The sequence below is a fragment of the Odontesthes bonariensis genome, chromosome 13 (assembly GCF_027942865.1).
Source record: "Odontesthes bonariensis isolate fOdoBon6 chromosome 13, fOdoBon6.hap1, whole genome shotgun sequence".
NCBI lineage: Eukaryota > Metazoa > Chordata > Actinopteri > Atheriniformes > Atherinopsidae > Odontesthes > Odontesthes bonariensis.
This window is the reverse complement of record NC_134518.1, coordinates 33,765,307-33,785,161: the sequence shown is the minus strand read 5'-3', so window position 1 is coordinate 33,785,161 and position 19,855 is coordinate 33,765,307. Positions and strand designations below refer to the sequence as shown.

General features: G+C 40.8%; 1 protein-coding gene across 3 annotated transcripts in view; it reads left to right on the top strand.

Moving 5' to 3' along the window:
• LOC142398028 (protocadherin-1-like) overlaps positions 1-19,855 on the top strand; it is a 433,391-nt gene that overhangs the window by 135,131 nt on the left and 278,405 nt on the right. For all 3 annotated transcript variants that reach the window (XM_075481975.1, XM_075481973.1, XM_075481974.1), the window contains exon 4: positions 9,965-10,184. In XM_075481975.1, the coding sequence (XP_075338090.1) occupies positions 9,965-10,184 (220 nt within the window). The remainder of the gene's footprint in view (positions 1-9,964; positions 10,185-19,855) is intronic.

The following is a 19,855-nucleotide window of genomic DNA, read 5'->3' as shown; positions in this document are numbered from 1 at the left end:
CGGCCTTATCTTCTTTAATTCTGATGGATTCGACAGCATATTTACGACCTCGGCGCTGCCTCACCCCGCGCTGCTAATGAAGGTCAGTTTATTACAGATTCAAGGAAAAATGGTTCATCATGCCTCCTTGTTTTACATAAAAGTGCACGTGTGCGTTTCGCCTGCGGGCGCCGAGCGTTCCTTCAGTGGAGAAATTATTAGAAACTTTGGTCAAAGTGCACCATTAACAGTTTAGCGTATACGAGGGAGGCCGCGTTGGAAGCGTTTTCCTTGAATTCTTAATTATTGACCTTCATCACCACCACGGTGAACTCGCTGAGGTCCGTTACATATGTTCAGAGGGTGAATAATAACGGCGTGAAACGGAGGCCAAGAAGCAAAGGAGAATAAATAAAGATGAGAAACGCTACAGCGCTCTGTATTTCATTCACAATTCTACCCGTTAAAAGTTCCCAGGTGTGTTAATTAATGTAGAATTATCGGCTTCTGCTCCTTTTTTTAGACGTGGAAAATAGAAAAATAGTTGGCTGAAACCCCCCAAAACAAATATTCAAACTAGCTGATTATATTCAGGTTTTCATCAGCTCTGACACTGAGATTTGGACGCCATGAGAGGGCTTTGCTGCCCATTCATTGGACCCGTTTATCCCACGGATACTCGATGAGATCGAGATCTAAATACATTTTTTCCACGTCCAAGCACATTTGGACCATTTTTTCACTGTTGACAGGACACATTAATAGATAGACTTTAAAGTTCTGATGCTGCTCTATAAAGCTCTGAATGGTCCAGGACCAGAATGCATCAGTGACCTCCTGACCCAGTATGAACCTTCCAGACCCCTCAGCTCATCTGGATCCGGTCTTCTATCAGTTCCCAGAGTCAGAACCAGACATGCAGAAGCTGCATTCAGCTTCTATGCTCCACATGTCTGGAAAAAACTCCCAGAAAGCCTCAGATCAGCTGAAACACTCAGTGTGTTTAAGTCCAGGCTGAAGACACACCTATTTTCAGCTGAATAAAGCTCCAAATCTTAATCACATTTTAACTCCTGATTTCATCTATTGTTCTTATTTATTTATTTTTTGTTTAAAATTTAAATCATGCTTTTTATTTCTACTGTTTTAAAGTATCTGTAAAGCACTTTGAATCACCTTGTTGTTGAATTGTGCTGTACAGATAAACCTGCCTTGCCTTTCCTCGAAGGGAAACGCATCCAAAGTGACGTCGTCATCGATAAATGGCGGCGCTCGAGGTGTTTCCAGCTCTCAGGACACGTCGTTTCCTGAGACTTTGTTGCTCATTTAAGCCTCGTTTCCACTATGCAGTCCGGTACGGGTCGGTTCAGAACGGTTCTCATGGAACCCGTTACCGTGGAACCCATGGTTACCATGGAACCCATGGTTACCATGTCTGTAACCCTTCTGCTTGGGGTACCAAGCACACAGGACCGGTTCCAGGCTCTGCTCTGCGTTGTTGGTGAGGAGGCTGTGCAGCGGGAGCTCGATGGCGCTGTGCCAAACCAAAACGTTTTCCAGCTGATCGCCGCAAAAAATGTCAGAGAGTGGTTTCAACCGGACCGCCAGCCGGTGTCGCATTAAGCTGGAGAAGCTTCGGAGCGATTAACGGCGGATCAAGGACCGAAAACACTGGAGGTGGTTTGAAATGATTACATTACATTACATTACGGTCATTTTGCAGATGCTTTTATCCAAAGCGACTTACAATAAGTGTGTTCCACATCGGTAGGCAAAAGAACTTCAGGTCACAAGAAATCACAAGTGCATTTCCTTCCAAAACCAAACAGCTAAGAGCATAACTAGTGCTACACTCTCAGAAAATAAAGTACAGAATTGTACCTTTAGGGGTACGATGGCTTGTCACTGGGGCAGTACCCTCAGAAGTACCCTTACAGAGACCAATCTTGTACCTCTGGTGGCAATTTTGTACCCTTATACTGAAGTAGCCTAACACAGACTGTCTATTGTACCCCAGCATGTAGAAAAAAAGGTACATATAGGTACCTTTAGGTCCAACACTGGAAAAAAATCAAAGTCTTACCAAGTATATTTGTCTAATTTCTAGTCAAAATATCTCATTACACTTAATATAAGACACAACTGCCTAACAAGCACCATTTCAGCCAGATATAGGGACTTGTTTGAAGATAATACATCAAATTGTTTTGAGTCTGATATCATATGAAACAAGCATTTTTTTTTTTTACATTTGAAGAGGTTTTTAAGCTAATTTCAAGATCACTTTTAACTCAAAAGTCCTAAATATCACATCTTATTTCAAGAAATCTTGACAAGCCGATTTTCACTAGTTCCATTGGCAGATTTATTTTGCTTATTTCAAGCAAAAACGTCTTGTAAGCTGACCCCAAAACGACCCGACCCCTTACCGTACCGATACGAAATGACCCAAACCGACAGTGGAAACGAGGCTTTAGACTCAAAGGACTTTCATTTTTGGTATCGGACAAGTTTCCATTTCGCCGTCTAAATGTTGATATTTGGTCTGATGATGAAATAAAGTAATTTTTTGGGGGGAATTCTTAATGGTGTTTGAGAGTTTCACCATCGAAACCATTAAAGTCGAGTTTCTTTACTGATAGCCTGAGGCAGATTTGTATTGCAGTTAATGGATCGGGCATCAAAAACAGACACTTGAAAAATATTCACATGGGACGAAAAGAGCTCCAGGCTTCGCTAAAAACCAAGACTTTCAAACCCCTCAGGCTAGAAATACTGCAGAAAAAAAAAGATTCCCTTTAAAAATAAGTAAATAGATGCAACAGATATGTGATCGGTTTGCTAAAGCCTGTTCAGATAAACAGCTGCAGCTGGGAAAAAGGTGTTTCTGTCGCGCCACGTGCTGCATTTAGGGACCGCAAACCTGAAATTCACCACATAAGTGGAGGGAACCATTGTTTAAGGTGGAGCTGCTCGTCCTCTGCAGCTATCTGGGACACAGAGGCTCTAGTTTAAGCTAGCAGTCATAAGGAAAAAAGATAAAACTTTGGAAGTTGGTTTTTGCCTTTTTGTTTTGGATCCGGTTCAGCATTTTCGAATTTAAAATCCCAACAGAAACTTTCTGAATTTGAGCATCTTTCAAGGAGTAGTAATAAAAAATAAAAAAAATCAATGAATCTCCTTTCATGAAGCCCGTCTCTCTGCAGGCGATCGCCTGGAACACACCTCCAGCAGCACAGGAGGTTTGCGGAGGCCTGCTGGGCCTCTGAGCTGCAGGGTTGTTGTTGTTGGACAGAAAACGTATCAGCACAGAACATCAAAGCCGATTGGGCGGTCATTTTGTTGCCCGTGTGGCAAAAAAATCTATAACACCAGACCTTCGTGTAAAGGCCACGAGACGGCAGCAGGTTGTTCCGAATGTTGGTCGGCCTTTATTTCCCTCCCCTCCGATCTGCCCCACTTTCCCCAGAAAAAAAGCAACCTGCTGAGACGGCGCTTCTATATCCAGCAGAGAAAGAAACTCGAGTACAAAAAGGACGCCAAACAAGAGCAAGTGTTGTGTTGCGTTCAGCCGGGGCGGGCGGGAGAGGCATCAGACGGTTTGGGTTATACGTACAGATTCGGAGAAGGAAACATTTGTGTATTCGTGCAACGAAACGGCACGAAAAGTTCGACGTTGCAGCTTTCCTAGTTGACAAATCGTGACCGAAACACGTGTGAAGACACGTTTTTCTCTCTCCGCAAACTGATTCATTAGGTGGAAAATGAACTACAACTTGCTTTTACTGCAACATGAGTATTGCATTACTGCATGTGCACGACATCCGGTAATTATTTCCAGCAATTATTTCAATGCACACAAATAACAGAGAGCTGTGATGTGAGACAGAAGCACACAACAGGAGCAATTAAGTACAGTGAATAATGATGAGTTGTTGGCTCTTTGGTGAGTAAGTCAGAGTTCTGATACATGTAGGGCGATTAGTTGAGGTTAAATGTTTTTTCTTTTTCAGCCTTCCACTGATAGAAAAAGATTAAAAAATCCAGTTTCTTTAGGTTTCTGATCACCGTTCATCTCAGTCGCAAGAAACCCAAAGATGCTGCGCCAAAAGAAACACGGATGCAAAGCAAAAACAGTTTTAAAAGCGCGCGCTGGAGCTCTTTAATCTACTTGGTTGTGTAGATTAGATGGAAATGTAAGTGTTGACCTATTCTGGTGTTTAAAATAGTTCTGGTTTGGGTTCAAAAACACAAAAAAACACAATGGTTTGGACGAAAATACATTCTTTTTACGATGCTACCGTCACTTTTGGTACAATTTACATGTAGCTGCTCTACTGACCATAAAAGCTCACACTTTTTAAATTATTGTTTAGAAAATATCCAAGTCAGAGTCAGTTTTGACACAAGACTTCACCAACATTTTATTATAAAAAATGCCTCGTCACTGCAATATTGGTTGATTCTGTGAAACGGCCAAAAACAAAACTCGAGAAGGAAAAAGGAATAAACCCAAGACTGATTTTATGTGCATCATGCAGGCTTTTATTCACTCAATTCCTCATAAAGCCTTGTAAATATTTGGATCAAACCAAATATTTCTCTCCTATAAGTTTGACACTTGGCTAACATCTCTGATGTTTTTCCGTCCAAGCTAACGTTTGTACGTGTGCTCTCAGGCTTTTTCAATCTATAAAAGATTTAGGGCATTCACATCCACTGGTTTGGGTTTAAAAACCCTTTGTTAGACTTTGCAAATGCGATTAATCGTGATTAATCAGGGAAATCATGTGATTAATTAGATTAAACATTTTAATCGTTGCCCATATTTCTCCCCTATAAGTTTTGACTAACATCTCCGATGTTTTTCTGTCTAAGCCAACGCTTGTACGTGTTTCAATCTATTAAGTTTTAAGCTGTTCTCAAACTTATTTTACATGGTTTGCATTTAAAAAAAAAAAAGCTTTATCTCTCATGTTTTAGTTATTTAGATAAAACCGAGTAAAAGTTCGCCAATAAGCTTCATGTAAAGCGTTCTCGTCCTGTCGGAGCCACGGAAAGCAGACGGGGAAGAAGAAGTTAAATGAAACACACCTCTGTTACATAACCCTCCTGGGCTCATGCCAGTTTGAAAACACAAACAGTGACCTCTGCGAGCGCCTCCAGTTTTAGTGATTCTTCAGGGAGGGAAGAGTTCCTGCAGCGAGTCCAGTTATTTCTGAGTCTTTGAGAGTGCTCACCTGGAGAGGCGGCTGTCGCCCCGAGCACCGGGGATCTGGTGCTTTTCATGCCTTGACAGCACATTGTGTCCACACGGTTTAAAGGGCAGCTCCGCTGCGGTTTTGAGTTTTGCACATTTTCCATCACTCTGACATTAATATTGCAGGTTTCCCCCCCCCCTGCATACCGAACAGAATCAGATATTTTTAAATCCTTCCGGCTGAACCTCTCAGGCTTGCTTGGAATGCAGCAGATAGAGCGTCAGGTGACCCCCGCCATCATCTCGCAGCAGCTTATAGTTTTTTGCGAAGTGAAAAAAGAAAATAAAGTATTAACTGATGGTGACTGATTTACCCCGTCGGTTTGGTGTGAACCTTTCAGCTGCTTCAGAACGTAGAGATAAAGGTTTAAAAAAAGGAGCTCTGAGCTCAGATCTGCTGGTTTTACTGGTTCGGGGACCTGACGGCGCACAGTTGCCATGGTGATGGAGTATCTGCCGAGCCACGGATGTTGCTCTTTATAAGCCCGGGCCGGTCTGCTGTGTGTGTGTGTAATTGAAACGTTTGACCGTGCATTGTGTGCCTTTGAATTAGGACAGTTCGCTTGGCAGCGACTCGCTGTATTTGCACAATTTGTGCTCGTGTTTGTGCACTCGTGTGAGCGGCGTCGGCGTCCCTGCAGCGCTATAGGGAGGCTAATTGTATTTTAATTACAAAACCATCAAAAGCACATGTCAAACAGTTACTTTCCACCCACGGAAAACACAACAAAATGAAGCAATAAAGTGTGTGTTTTTACGTGGAAGAAAACACTAAAAAGAAAAAACTCCAGTTTACATTAAAATATATTCATAAGCCCTATTCGGACGGGACTAGTTCAATGGGGGACGTATGGTAATGTTGGTTAACCAGACGACGCCAGGGAGAAGAAATGACCAATTCGGACGGGACAAGAAATCCCTGTAATATTCATCTAACATGGGAGGAGTTTTCTTGAATATAAAGCATTCTGCTCCAAAATTATTGTATACAAACGCAGAAGACTTTTTTGTTTGTTTACCTGAATGATAAGTATTACTAAAACGTATTGTACAGTATAACAGAACAGAAGATTTATTCATACTTGACCTTAATGTAAAGTACTGTTCACCAAAAGTTTTGCTCAGGATACTTATTTTACCTGAATGTAAAGTATAGTTTAAAAAAAGGATTGCACAACGAAACTTAAGTGTCATTTTCTATTTTACACCTAATTGTTTCTCTCTTTAAAAGGATGTGACGATATATTCCGTACTTATTACCGAAGGTCGCATTCGCACGGGATTAGTATTACCTATGGTAGATACTCCGGACCGTTTCACAGGAGGTAGAATTCTCGGCAAAGTTTACCGGCATACTCCGCTATCTTTACTGACATGGCGCGTTCGGACGGGACTAGATTTCCCGGTTATTATTACTTTACCCCAGGTCCCCCCATTAAACTAGTCCCGTCCGAATAGGGCTTTAGACACCATTAGTTTTCATGTATGTAAATTAGTAATGTCTCCTTTTGGGATAGAAATGCTGCTTTAAACCCAGCAGGGTGCCACTTGTTTTAAATATCTGATGTTTGCGCTTGTGCGTAGAGCACCTCTGGATATATTTTACTGTATTATGCTCTTTACTGAGCACATCTTCTTGCATCATTCATACTTTAATTTGTACGTTTTTTGTCTTGATCTTGAAAGTGCACGCTCTGCTTCTTAAGGAACTGCATGCTCAGTTGTACTTTCTTTAGAGCGGCTGATCTGTGTCGTCCTCAGAAACGCTGCCATCCTTTAAACACCTCGGCTGTGTTCGAAACCGCATACTTCTCCTACTTCTCCTACTACTCCTACTAAGTTTATGAGTTAGTATGCGAGTTTGAGTAAGTGAGAAGTTCCCGGATGCATACTAGATTCTCTGAAATGTTGGGTATGCATCATGAGGTTACTACTCATACTCAAACTACCCAAGATGCAACGTAACGTGACGTCGCCGATCGTCATTTCCTGTCAAAACGGCAGTTTCAAGCTAGCTACAACGAGGGTAGGTTCACTTCCTGTTTTCAAAACAAAAGCACCAATTGTATCGTAATGGCTTTCCCTATGATAAAAGGCAACGGGTATTTTATTTTGTGAAAATAACAGGAAGTGCGTTGCTCACTGCGGCTAGCTTTAGTAGCGCCGAATTCGTGGGAACAAAATTGTAAATAGCCGGTATTTTGTCAGGTTTTCAACACGTTGTGGTGTTGAAACTGCTGGCACACTGGAGCAAGACGATGACGACGTCTATGCGTGACACCGAAGCTTTTAGAGTGTTAATCCAACATGGCAGCGGACACAACGTTACCGTTCGATGCAGCCTTAGAAAGTGTTTTAAGTAGCTTAGAGCGCAAGTTTACTTTTATTTTACTTTTTTTTCTTCTTCTTCCTAGTCGAATTTCTGTCGTCATCTGGTATAAGTGATACAATTGGCTATGAATCGCGTGCAAAGCAGCATGGGAAGAACCAGACGCCATTTGATAGACATTCGTAGCGCCCAATAAACGGCTCTAGGCATTCGTAAACCACGCCTCAAATACGAGAAAATGCACACCTAGTTCCCAGACCACCATCTCATCGAGATTTTGGACGCGTCAGCCAGGCTACAAGTGATCAGAAGTCGGCAAGACTCTGAACGAGGGAAGCCAACGAGGTCGTGCATCAAGAGAGACAATGGCTGTGTTCGAAACCGCGTACTACATACTACATACTTCCATACTGCATACTCATCGATCAGACAGTATGCAGAGCGTTTACCCACAATGCATTTCGCTCCTGCCCGAGCCGAAATCAGCCGGCCTGAAGCTGATTTCTCTTAAGCTCTAAACTCTGTAAACTTTAGCAACATATGAAACATTTTCAGGCGAGAAAGTAGTCGTTTAGATCCCCAACGTGTTGAAAACCTGACAAAATACCGGCTGTTTACAATTCTGTTCCCACGAATGTATGTGTGTTGTTTTAAAAAAGAAATTCATTGCAAGCTTTGATCCAAGTAGAGCTTGACACCTTTATTTTATTGGGCTTTTTATGGTATTGGCGTTTACCACTTTTTTTTTCGTCTTTTATTGATTCTACCCATTGTGTTTCACTGTGTTTTTATAGATGTTTTTCCTTTATTGCTCTGGGTTTTGTTTATTCTGGTTGTGCAGCTCTTTGGGTTTGCTTTATAAATAGAATTGACGTGTCCTTGACAAAGCCACCGACTAATCTAACCGGTGACAGCTAATCGGCTGGTGGTGGTAAATTAGATGGCTGCTGCATCAGCTGCTGCTCGGCTGGTCACGAACACACCGAAGATGCAAACATCCGCTGACTTCTCAGTCCCAGGCTTGTCTTTCTGTGTGCTAATGACCAGCTTAGCCAGCTGCTCTTCCACTACGCTGCTAAGTTTAGCATTGGCACCATTGGCAGTTTATTGTCGCTAAGAGCTGCCTCCAACGGCTTCTCAGTGATCCTAACTTTGTGTTTGAAGCTAATCTTTCTCCAGAGCAGTATTTGTTTTGATCACCCAATTAATAAATAAAAATAAATAAAAGTGTTAAACCTCATGGCAAATATTGAACGAATGTGACTTTACCAGGCAAAGCATCGCAGTAAACCGGCAACATTTGAAAGCTTATCGATTGTCCCCTTAAAAGTGATCAATTCCACCGGCTGTAAAGCATCTGGTGTTTGAGGTCAATGTCTTTGGCTGACTGGTTTGAACACGAAAAACACCAAGAAGAGATAAGATGATCAATCACCCATCCATTAACGTTACCCGTTGCTGTTAGGAACGGAAAGAGATGAATGTCGACTGGTCTGAGCTGCGGAATCAAAGTAAAAACTCGGATAAAAGACTTCTCTGTGGTTATTTTTGCCGTCTGGTTTCCACTTGATGTCTTCATTAATCTGCGGCACATCAAACTGAAGCTGCATTTCTAATAAAAGCACTTTACACGGTAAATTTAACTTGACATTAGCCTTGAATGTTTGAGATTGGACCAGGGCCGGCCCAAGCCTTTATGGGGCCTTCAGCAGAATTTCATTTTGGGGCCCCCCTACCATCACCTCAGCTCCAGATGCCTCATTATTCCATAGGCTACACTGTTATGTGTGTAACGGACCCACAATCATTAGCATTATTTGTAATCATCTTACATTATACTGGTGTCATTCGTGTTATTAACCTTAAGGGGATAGCAAACTCATAAATATGGTTTAATTAACTTCTACATAAAGAGTGATGTATAAGTATGGCTCATTAATTTAACTATTTGAAAGTAACATCAGCAGGCTGGAGACTGCATTTATAGTAAACACGTTAAATAGTTTAATTTCTTTCAGATGTGCAATGGTGTGCAAAATGTTCAAAATCCAAAATAGAATCAAATGACATTCACATTATCTTACAGAAAAATAAAGTTGTAATCAAAATTAAATACTTAAATAATTTTGCCCAACGGTGGCATAAATTAATCTAGTATTAGTATTTTGTCAAAATGTTTTTGTTTTTTTTCTGGTGTAATACAATTTCGTTTAAATTATTCAATGTTATTTTAATTTCATGTATATATTTACTTTTTTATCACAACGTCTGGGTGCTCTCTGGGGCCCCCTGGTGGCGTGGGGGCCCTAAGCGACCGCGTAGTTGGCCTATGCCTTGGGCCGGCTCTGGATTGGACTAATTCCAAACCCCCTTTCTCTCTTGTCTGCCACCCCCAGCTGCCCCACCGCCGGGTGACCTTCTCCACGTCCAATCAGGCGCAGGATCTGCAGGACGCGTCCCAGCACAGCTACTACGACAGCGGCCTGGAGGAGTCGGAGACCCCCAGCTCCAAGTCCTCATCGGGGCCGCGGATCGGGCCCCTGGCTCTGCCAGAGGACCACTACGAGAGGACCACCCCCGACGGCAGCATCGGCGAGATGGAACACCCGGAGAACGGTAAGACCAGGTGGGGTTTCCCCCTCCCTGCTCTCCTTTTCACCTCCTCCATCAACCCATTGACTTTGAGGGGAGCAGACGCACACAAAACCCACCTCAACACTGTTTTCATCACACACACCTCGTCAGCAGGACCGCAAACGTTGTGCTTTTATTCAAATTCCCACAATCCCTGTGCTGCGTATGCCTTCGTTAAAGAGTTGTGTGACCTCACAGCAGCAACAACACAATCAATATGCAACGTAATCAAGTCCCACGGCTTGAAAAATTAACATCCCAATTATGTAAATCGCACGGAGTCCCACTCTCCGTCAGCTCCACTTTACACACCCAGCTGACGGCAAGCTAGCAGCGAACATGCTAACGCAACACACTGCTCTCTGAGTTCACCAGTTAGCATTTTAGCAGCTTATCATCACGCTAGCATGCTAATATTTATACCTTTGCTTGTTTATGCTTTTTTCTGTAAGACATCCAGGAATGCGTCATACTTTATAGGAAACCTTTGGCACTTAGCTTGAGCCTGTTTGTAGATATGAGAAACAAGGAGTGATGCTAACGATGCCAATATCGCTCCAGATGTGCTAAACACAACGAACCAGGGTTTTCTTTTTGTTTCCAGATGCTATGTTTTTTTATTCTGTCTGGACGGGCCTTTTAATTCAGCTTTTGCTGTAGCTATTTGTTTGTAGCACTACAAATTTGAGTTTAAAGGCAGCAGTATTTCTCACAGCGTTGTTAGAAACTCGTATAACTGCGAATCGTTCCTTAAAGTGCCGCAAAGAGACGTTAAATGTATGTTTTGCACATGCCAAAACCCAAAGTTCTGGTCTCATTCGGGGGTAGAAAGTCTGCATCTTCTGCAGAAAGTGTGCAGTCAAGTTAATCTTGAACTCATTTCAAATTGAGAGGTGATTGTTCGAACTTATTTACGCCAGATTTTGCCACTTAACTAATGTTCTGCAGGCTGTTGGTACCATTCTTGCCGCTGTATTCGCATAAAAACCAGTCGGTTATGATGATTCATACATTTAACATCCGCATTTTTCCCACCTATGCTGCATATTTGAAAAAAATCTCATTTAAATCTTTAAAGCACAAAAGCAAAAAACATCATTTATCATTATGTAAAGTAAAAAAAAAAGGATTATTTTGTTTCCAAACAACCATAACTTTGCATTTAGATCGTGATGCACGATAGTAAGCTGCTTTAAGTGCTTTGAAGTTTAAATAAAACAGCTAATTCAGCCGGTTAAACAGACAGGAAAGCGACTCGCCAATCTTTTTTTCACTTCTGTCACTGCTCATTGTTCTGCGATGGCTCGTAACGCCTCGTTAACACTCACGCCAATTAAGCTGACCGAGGTGAACGAGCTGGAATGAAAGGAGAGAGAGGGGTTCAGTTTAAATGTCACGCCTGTCTTCTTTTGTGAGTACGAGAGGACCGGCCGTCTCCGTCTCTGAACCCACAGGTCGCTCATATACCATCTGTAAACACAATTATTCACAGCTGCTCGCACGGCCGCCGCCGCCGCCGCTCTCAGAGCAGGACTTAGCGGCACGCCGGAATGAGGTCAGCGTGTTGTGTTGTGCGTGAGAGTGGACGATGTTGTTCAATCTTCTCCTCTGATGGCGAAACATGTTTGAGCTGCAGGTGTTTTCCCAGGGAAGAGCGTCTGTGTGCGAGCTGAGAGGTCGGCAGATTACGGCTGGTGTTCTGAGGATTAACACGCCGCCACAGATACACTTTACTCCTCCTTTCAGCGGGATTCAAAACTCAAACCTTTACTTTTTCTTTGGTAAAACAAGTCGAGCACTGTTTCCCGATTGATTCTGATAAAGAGATCCGTCCTTCAGATCATTCCTCTCTGCTTTGTCAAACCAAAGAATAACGACTTATTCTCCAGAGTAAAATGTTGCCATTTTATCACTAATATGTCTAATCTCAGCATTTCTGAGAAACTTTCCCCGGGGGATTGGGGACTTTTGAAGACTCTGGCTGTGTTCGAAACTGCCTACTACATACTTCCATACTTCCATACTTCCATACTGCATACTCATCGATCAGACAGTATGCAGAGCGTTTACCCACAATGCAAGTAGTCGTTTAGATCCCCAACGTGTTGAAAACCTGACAAAATACCGACTATTTACAATTTTGTTCCCACGAATTCGACGCTACTAAAGCTAGCCGCAGTGAGCAACGCACTTCCTGTTATTTTCACAAAATAAAATACCCGTTGCCTTTTATCATAGGGAAAGCCATTACGATACAATTGGTGCTTTTGTTTTGAAAACAGGAAGTGAACCTACCCTCGTTGTAGCTAGCTTGAAACTGCCGTTTTGACAGGAAATGACGATTGGCGGCGTCACGTTACGTTGCATCTTGGGTAGTTTGAGTATGAGTAGTAACCTCATGATGCATACCCAACATTTAGGAGAATCTAGTATGCATCCGGGAACTTCTCGCTTACTCAAACTCGCATACTAACTCAAAAAGTTAGCAGGAGTAGTAGGAGAAGTATGCGGTTTCGAACACAGCCTCTTTTTTTAAGCCTCCCGCTCTTTCCGCCACAGCGACTGTGAGCTAAACGGAGCACCGAGGAGATATTTTTACCTAAAACCACCCAAGTTGGAAGGCAATCATTTTGAGAGGACTGGCGCTGAGCATTTCTCATTGGAGAAGTACTCCCAGCGTCTTATTTCCACCTTGTTGTCTCCATCGTATAGTTGGGAAAACGTGCTAACTTTTAGCATTAGCACAGGAATAGTTGTTACTTATTAGAGACTCTAAATGAATGCTGAGTCTCAAACAAATTTAGGTTTGGATTAGTGTTTGGTTGGTTATCTTCCTGCTGCTTGATCCAGTTGTGGAGCCCCTACGCACCCCTGTTGGAGACCCAGGTGACCACCATAAGTAAAGGGCCTCTTTACCTTTTAAAGTGAAGGATGGAGCCTTTTAATCGCACCAAACAGCAGCACAGTCGGGTTTCAGGGTTGGCTCACTCTGTTCGGCCTCTTTAGCAGCCGGTTCAGTTGTTTCCTGTTGTTTCCTTCAGCTGCAGACCGTATTGATCATCCAGTTGTGTGAGTGATTGCAGATTGTTCAGATCCTGAGTGCTTCAGACGGAGCGATGAAGAGCTGCAGGAGCAAACCGGCTGGCACTGAAACACTTCTTCTTCTGCGTTTCCAGTGAACCAGTTGGATCATTTTATTGGATTTTACTAACCCTCGGTGGTATAAATGCATTTCAGTTAATGTTTTCGTCTTATTTCACTGGTCACTTTATATTTTTAAACTGTTTTTTAAATTGTTTTTTAAATTCTTAGATTGTTTTTAAAGGGTTTATAATTGTATAAACATTTTTACTGCTTTATTATGTCTGCTACTGGATGCTTGAGTTTCTTTTGGGATCAATAAAGTATCTATCTATCTATCTATCTATCTATCTATCTATCTATCTATCTATCTATCTATCTATCTATCTATCTATCTATCTATCTATCTATCTATCTATCTATCTATCTATCTATCTATCTATCTATCTATCTATCTCCTGAAAGTATGTATAATCTATCTATCTATCTATCTATCTATCTATCTATCTATCTATCTATCTATCTATCTATCTATCTATCTATCTATCTATCTATCTATCTATCTATCTATCTATCTATCTATCTATCTATCTATCTATCTCCTGAAAGTATGTATAATCTATCTATCTATCTATCTATCTATCTATCTATCTATCTATCTATCTATCTATCTATCTATCTATCTATCTATCTATCTATCTATCTATCTATCTATCTATCTATCTATCTATCTATCTATCTATCTATCTATCTATCTATCTATCTATCTATCTATCTATCTCCTGAAAGTATGTATAATCTATCTATCTATCTATCTATCTATCTATCTATCTATCTATCTATCTATCTATCTATCTATCTATCTATCTATCTATCTATCTATCTATCTATCTATCTATCTATCTATCTATCTATCTATCTATCTATCTATCTATCTATCTATCTATCTATCTACTGAAAGTATGTATTATCTATCTATCTATCTATCTATCTATCTATCTATCTATCTATCTATCTATCTATCTATCTATCTATCTATCTATCTATCTATCTATCTATCTATCTATCTATCTATCTATCTCTCTCCTGAAAATATGTATTATCTATCTATCTATCTATCTATCTATCTATCTATCTATCTATCTATCTATCTATCTATCTATCTATCTATCTATCTATCTATCTATCTATCTATCTATCTATCTATCTATCTATCTATCTATCTCCTGAAAGTATGTATTATCTATCTATCTATCTATCTATCTATCTATCTATCTATCTATCTATCTATCTATCTATCTATCTATCTATCTATCTATCTATCTATCTATCTCTCCTGAAAATATGTATTATCTATCTATCTATCTATCTATCTATCTATCTATCTATCTATCTATCTATCTATCTATCTATCTATCTATCTATCTATCTATCTATCTATCTATCTATCTATCTATCTATCTATCTATCTATCTATCTATCTATCTATCTATCTATCTCCTGAAAGTATGTATTATCTATCTATCTATCTATCTATCTATCTATCTATCTATCTATCTATCTATCTATCTATCTATCTATCTATCTATCTATCTATCTCCTGAAAGTATGTATAATCTATCTATCTATCTATCTATCTATCTATCTATCTATCTATCTATCTATCTATCTATCTATCTATCTATCTATCTATCTATCTATCTATCTATCTATCTATCTCCTGAAAGTATGTATAATCTATCTATCTATCTATCTATCTATCTATCTATCTATCTATCTATCTATCTATCTATCTATCTATCTATCTATCTATCTATCTATCTATCTATCTATCTATCTATCTATCTATCTATCTATCTATCTATCTATCTATCTATCTATCTATAAAAGGGTCCGTCTTTAGGGTCCATCCTGCAGGATTACGGCGTTTGTTGGACACGGAGATGGACGCGTCTCGGTCACGTGTCTCCTGACTGCATTTTGCTGGAGTAGTTTGCGTGATAGTGACTCCTCTTAATGCATCCTGGTTGCTTCCCTGCCTGCTTCTTTTAGGAGGATTATCCACATAAATGATAATCCAAGCAGAAACTGGATGCTCACGACATGTGACGCCGCTCGCACAGATTTTATATTCGCTGCAGAACAGCTGTTTTAGCAACGTGAGCGCCACGACACTGTGTTTACGGCACTTTCACTCTGTAGTTTTTACATTTCAGCTTCAAATTAAAGGTGTTTTATTTCTGATTTAACTTCAGAAGATTCTTCTGCCATCTCAGACGAGGACCGATAACACGGAGCTTAACAGAAGAGTTTCCGGTAAAGCTGGATTATGAACGTCCAGAGGTCGAGGGGTTCATTCCTATAGTTTATTTATAGATTTATTTATAGATTTATAGTTACACCTTCATGATACATCTTTACATAAGAAGTAACAGAGCGAGTTACTGCTTCCACTCACTCGTACTCTCACCTTTGTCAGCTGCCGTTCTCCTCAGTTTTCTCTCTCCGAACACGTCCGCTGCAGCATCTGCTTTGTTGAATTAGCTTTCCTGAACTTTGAGATGTGCCCGAATGCTCCTCATCACAATAATGAAGCAGCTCTTTTTCTTTCTAGCTCGATTTTTTTTTTCTACTGGGTGCTTCCTGGAAAAAAGTTTCTGGAAGGGTGTGAAAGGCGACGGAAGTGTTTGCGGTGTAAAAAATGACAAAAACACATAAATGTAGCACCAGATACGCTTTGGAGGCCGACATAAATGTATATTTTGTGTGGAAAATACTATAGATGTACCATTACCGATACCGAGTCCTGATCCGATACTAAAAAAATGAAGAACGGCGAAGAAACAGATCCAGGATGTCCCTGATTTTTTTATTTTATTCACTTATTTTATCATTTAACACTTAGAAACAGAGCAGCTTTAACAACAAAAGTAATAAACAAATTCTTCACATTGTAGTTTAGTGCAACAATCTCATAAAAACGAGCAGCAGCTCAACCTGAAATACCTGCAGGCATGTAAACAAATAAGCAAATAAAAGTGCCACAGTGTTACAAAGTAAGGCCAGTAATGTGCTTTAATTGCTCCTCATCTACCCGTCTGTCCGGTGAGAAGCTTGAACATTTTGAGCTGTTAGTTTGTGTTTTTTTTTAAAGGATTCAGAGCGTCCTCTGACGCCGGTCCTTAGTTAACGATCACAATAGGATGCAGTAGACCTCCTCTCAACATGAACTGACCCCACGCTGTGCTGCACGGCTGTCACAGTGTGGGCTTAAATGACCTTTAAATATGAGACACAACAGCAGCAGCGGCGCGTTGAAAGGCAGAAATCAACCAATAATAACTTATTCGCTTCTTTTTCCAAACTGCTGTTTCCTTTCTGAGGATTTTTTGCTCTCTGCCTTAAACAAACTGCATCTGTGTGACATTTTGGCTTTAAAGTTAAACCGAAGTTTGGTCGTTTTGATCCAGATCGATTGTTTGTTTATGAGCGTTTGATTAAAGATGATTTAAGCAGTTCTTCTTTAAGAAGTTGGTCTGTTTTTACGCCTTTCAAGGAGCGTTTCTCAGCAACATATTACCTGTGATATAAACCCTTTCTTCTGAGGTAATCTACATCGATGAACACTCATTTATGAGGATTATTCTGCCTGTAAATTACCTCCAAATGTCACAAACAGGAACTCCACACACAAAAATCAGCTCATTTCATTTGTTTAATGTGAATTTCTGTCATTCAAGCTGCAAAAGTGCAGCAAAAGCCTAATGATTTTATAATTCTATCATAAGGAAAGACCCACAGAGAGCGAATATATTCCACTAATGAGAATTTTGTTTATCTGCATCGTAAACCTGACAAACTGTAATCTTTGCTGCTCTAAACTGCAGAGATGGGGAGTCGAGTCGAGTCGCTGTTTTGATGACTTGTGACTTGACTTGACAAAAAAATAAAAGACTCGAGACTCGACTCGGACTTGGAAGTTAAAGACTCGGCACTTGACTTGACTTGAGACACGATGACTTGAGTGTTAAGCATCCAGCATAACTTTGAACTTTGTTCGTCATTTTAAGATCCATTCTGACCAGTAAGTGCTCGTCAAATTAGCTAATATTATCCTGTTAGCCTAGCCGGTAGTTAGCTAACGTTAGCTTGATATGATACGGGGTGGGGGACAGCTACAGTTACAGTTACTTGAGACTTGAAAGCAAAGACTTGAGACTTGAAAGCGAAGACTTGGGACTTGAAAGCTAAGACTTGAGACTTAAAAGCGAAGACTTGAGACTTGAAAGCTAAAACTTGGGACTTAAAAGCTAAGACTTGGGACTTAAAAGCTAAGACTTGGGACTTGAAAGCTAAGACTTGGGACTTAAAAGCTAAGACTTGAGACTTGCTTGGGACTTGAAAGCGAAGACTTGAGACTTGAAAGCTAAGACTTGGGACTTGAAAGCGAAGACTTTGGACTTGAAAGTTAAGACTTGAGACTTACTTGAGACTTGAAAGCTAAGACTTGGGACTTGAAAGCTAAGACTTGAGACTTGCTTGGGACTTGAAAGCGAAGACTTGAGACTTGAAAGCTAAGACTTGGGACTTGAAAGCGAAGACTTTGGACTTGAAAGTTAAGACTTGAGACTTACTTGAGACTTGAAAGCTAAGACTTGAAACTTGAAAGCTAAGACTTGGGACTTGAAAGCAAAGACTTGGGACTTGCCCATGTGTGACTTGGTCCCATCTCTGCTAAACTGCATCAAATTATTTGAACCAATTCCGTGAGTTTTCACCGGCGGATCAAATCAGTTCTTTTCTCTCGTTCCTGATTTAAAAACCAAAGTGTTCAGTGGTTTCCCAGTTTCCCAGTTTGACCTCCTCAGTGGGAACCAGAGCAGAGACTAAAAGGCTGAGACCGGCCACACAGAAACAAACCCGCTGCAGAGATCTCCAACTCCCTGTGAACGCTCCGATAATGGACGTTAATGCCATCAGCCCGTCTTCGCCCTGCTAATGCACCCACTTCCTGTCTGTGACGGACAGATGGACAGAGGAGAAAAACCAAACTGAAACGGAGGGGGGGGGGGGGGGGGGAAGGATCTTTCGCCGCTTTATGGCGAGTTAACGGCGCACACACATGCAAACGCACGTCTTTATCTGCTGATTGCATCAGTCTGAGAGCTGCAGAAACTGCCGCACAACACTCTCACACGCTCAGATAAGAGATGCCGAACATCACTGAGCTTCTCTATCTCGGCTTTTAATCGGCCGCAGGTTTGATTTCCAGATAAAAGCGGTAAGAGCTCGGAAAACATTCAGGGTGACATCAGCGGCTCGAACGCCGACACGTGTTCCGAGTTACAAGAGTCAGATCTCACAGTTTGGGGGGATAATTTAAAGGTAAATGCGTTTAATCTCCTCATAACGGCGAGCTTTAGAGCTACGAGGACACGTCAGATGGATAAAAACATGTTTTTTTTGACAGATTTACAAGTTTTGTTTGACCCGAACAGGGTGGAGGCCTTTTTGTTTTCTTTCTCCTCGCTGGTTAGACGTGTCAAAGAAACTAGATCCTGCAGCTATCTGTCCAAAGAGCCGTTTACCTCGCAGAGCAGCTCCTGCACTGGAAAAAATGCCCCTCCAAAAATAAGGAAAAAAACAACAAATACAAGCCGTTTTTACTTGAAATAAGAAAAAAAATCTGCCAATGGAACTAGTGAAAATCGGCCTGTCGAGATTTCTTGAAATAAGATGTGATATTTGGGACTTTTAAGATAAAAGTGATCTTGAAATTAGCTTAAAAACCTCTTCAAATTTAAAAAAAAGAAGCTTGTTTCATATTATATGTGACTCAAAACAATTTGTTTTCAAGACTTTTTCATTTAACAAGATATTCCAGATGTATTGTCTTCAAACAAGTCCCTATATCTGGCTGAAATAGCACTTGTTAGGCAGTTGTGTCTTATATATTTTGACTAGAAATGAGACAAATATACTTGGTAAGACTTAGATTTTTTCCAGTGTACAGTGGAATTAGATGGAGGTCAGATCAGCATCAGTTTGTAGCAGGACTGACTGACCGCTTCCTTCGGGGGTCTCGGTGCAGTCATTTTTGGGCTCCACCCAAAGCGCCATGAAAGGGTGAAAAAGATCCAGGAGCTGATTAAGCCAAGGAAAGCTTGTGAGGGTTGTAAACAGCCAAAGAGCAGCTCATAGTCAGCGGTTTGTGTGGCGTAGTGTCAGTTTCTCAATGAAAGGAATGACGATAAAAGAGGTTCAGTAACAAAGTTACACCTGCTTTAATGTCCCATTTTTTTTTTAAAAGGAAAAAGCTGTAAAACTGGCATTAATTCCAGTTAATGATGAACATTCATCTGCAAACATTTGAAAAACTGAGCCATAGTTCAGTGACCCCTCATTTATTTATACAGTATCTCAGCATAATGAGCAGCAGTTTATTAAAGTGTGCAAACATGAATGTAAATAAGGCAAAAAACAGAGCTTTAAAGGGAATATCTGGTCTGAGCTCCTTTAACACAGCCTGAAGCCTCTGAGACAGCTTTCTGTCCTTTCTTTAAGTAAAACAT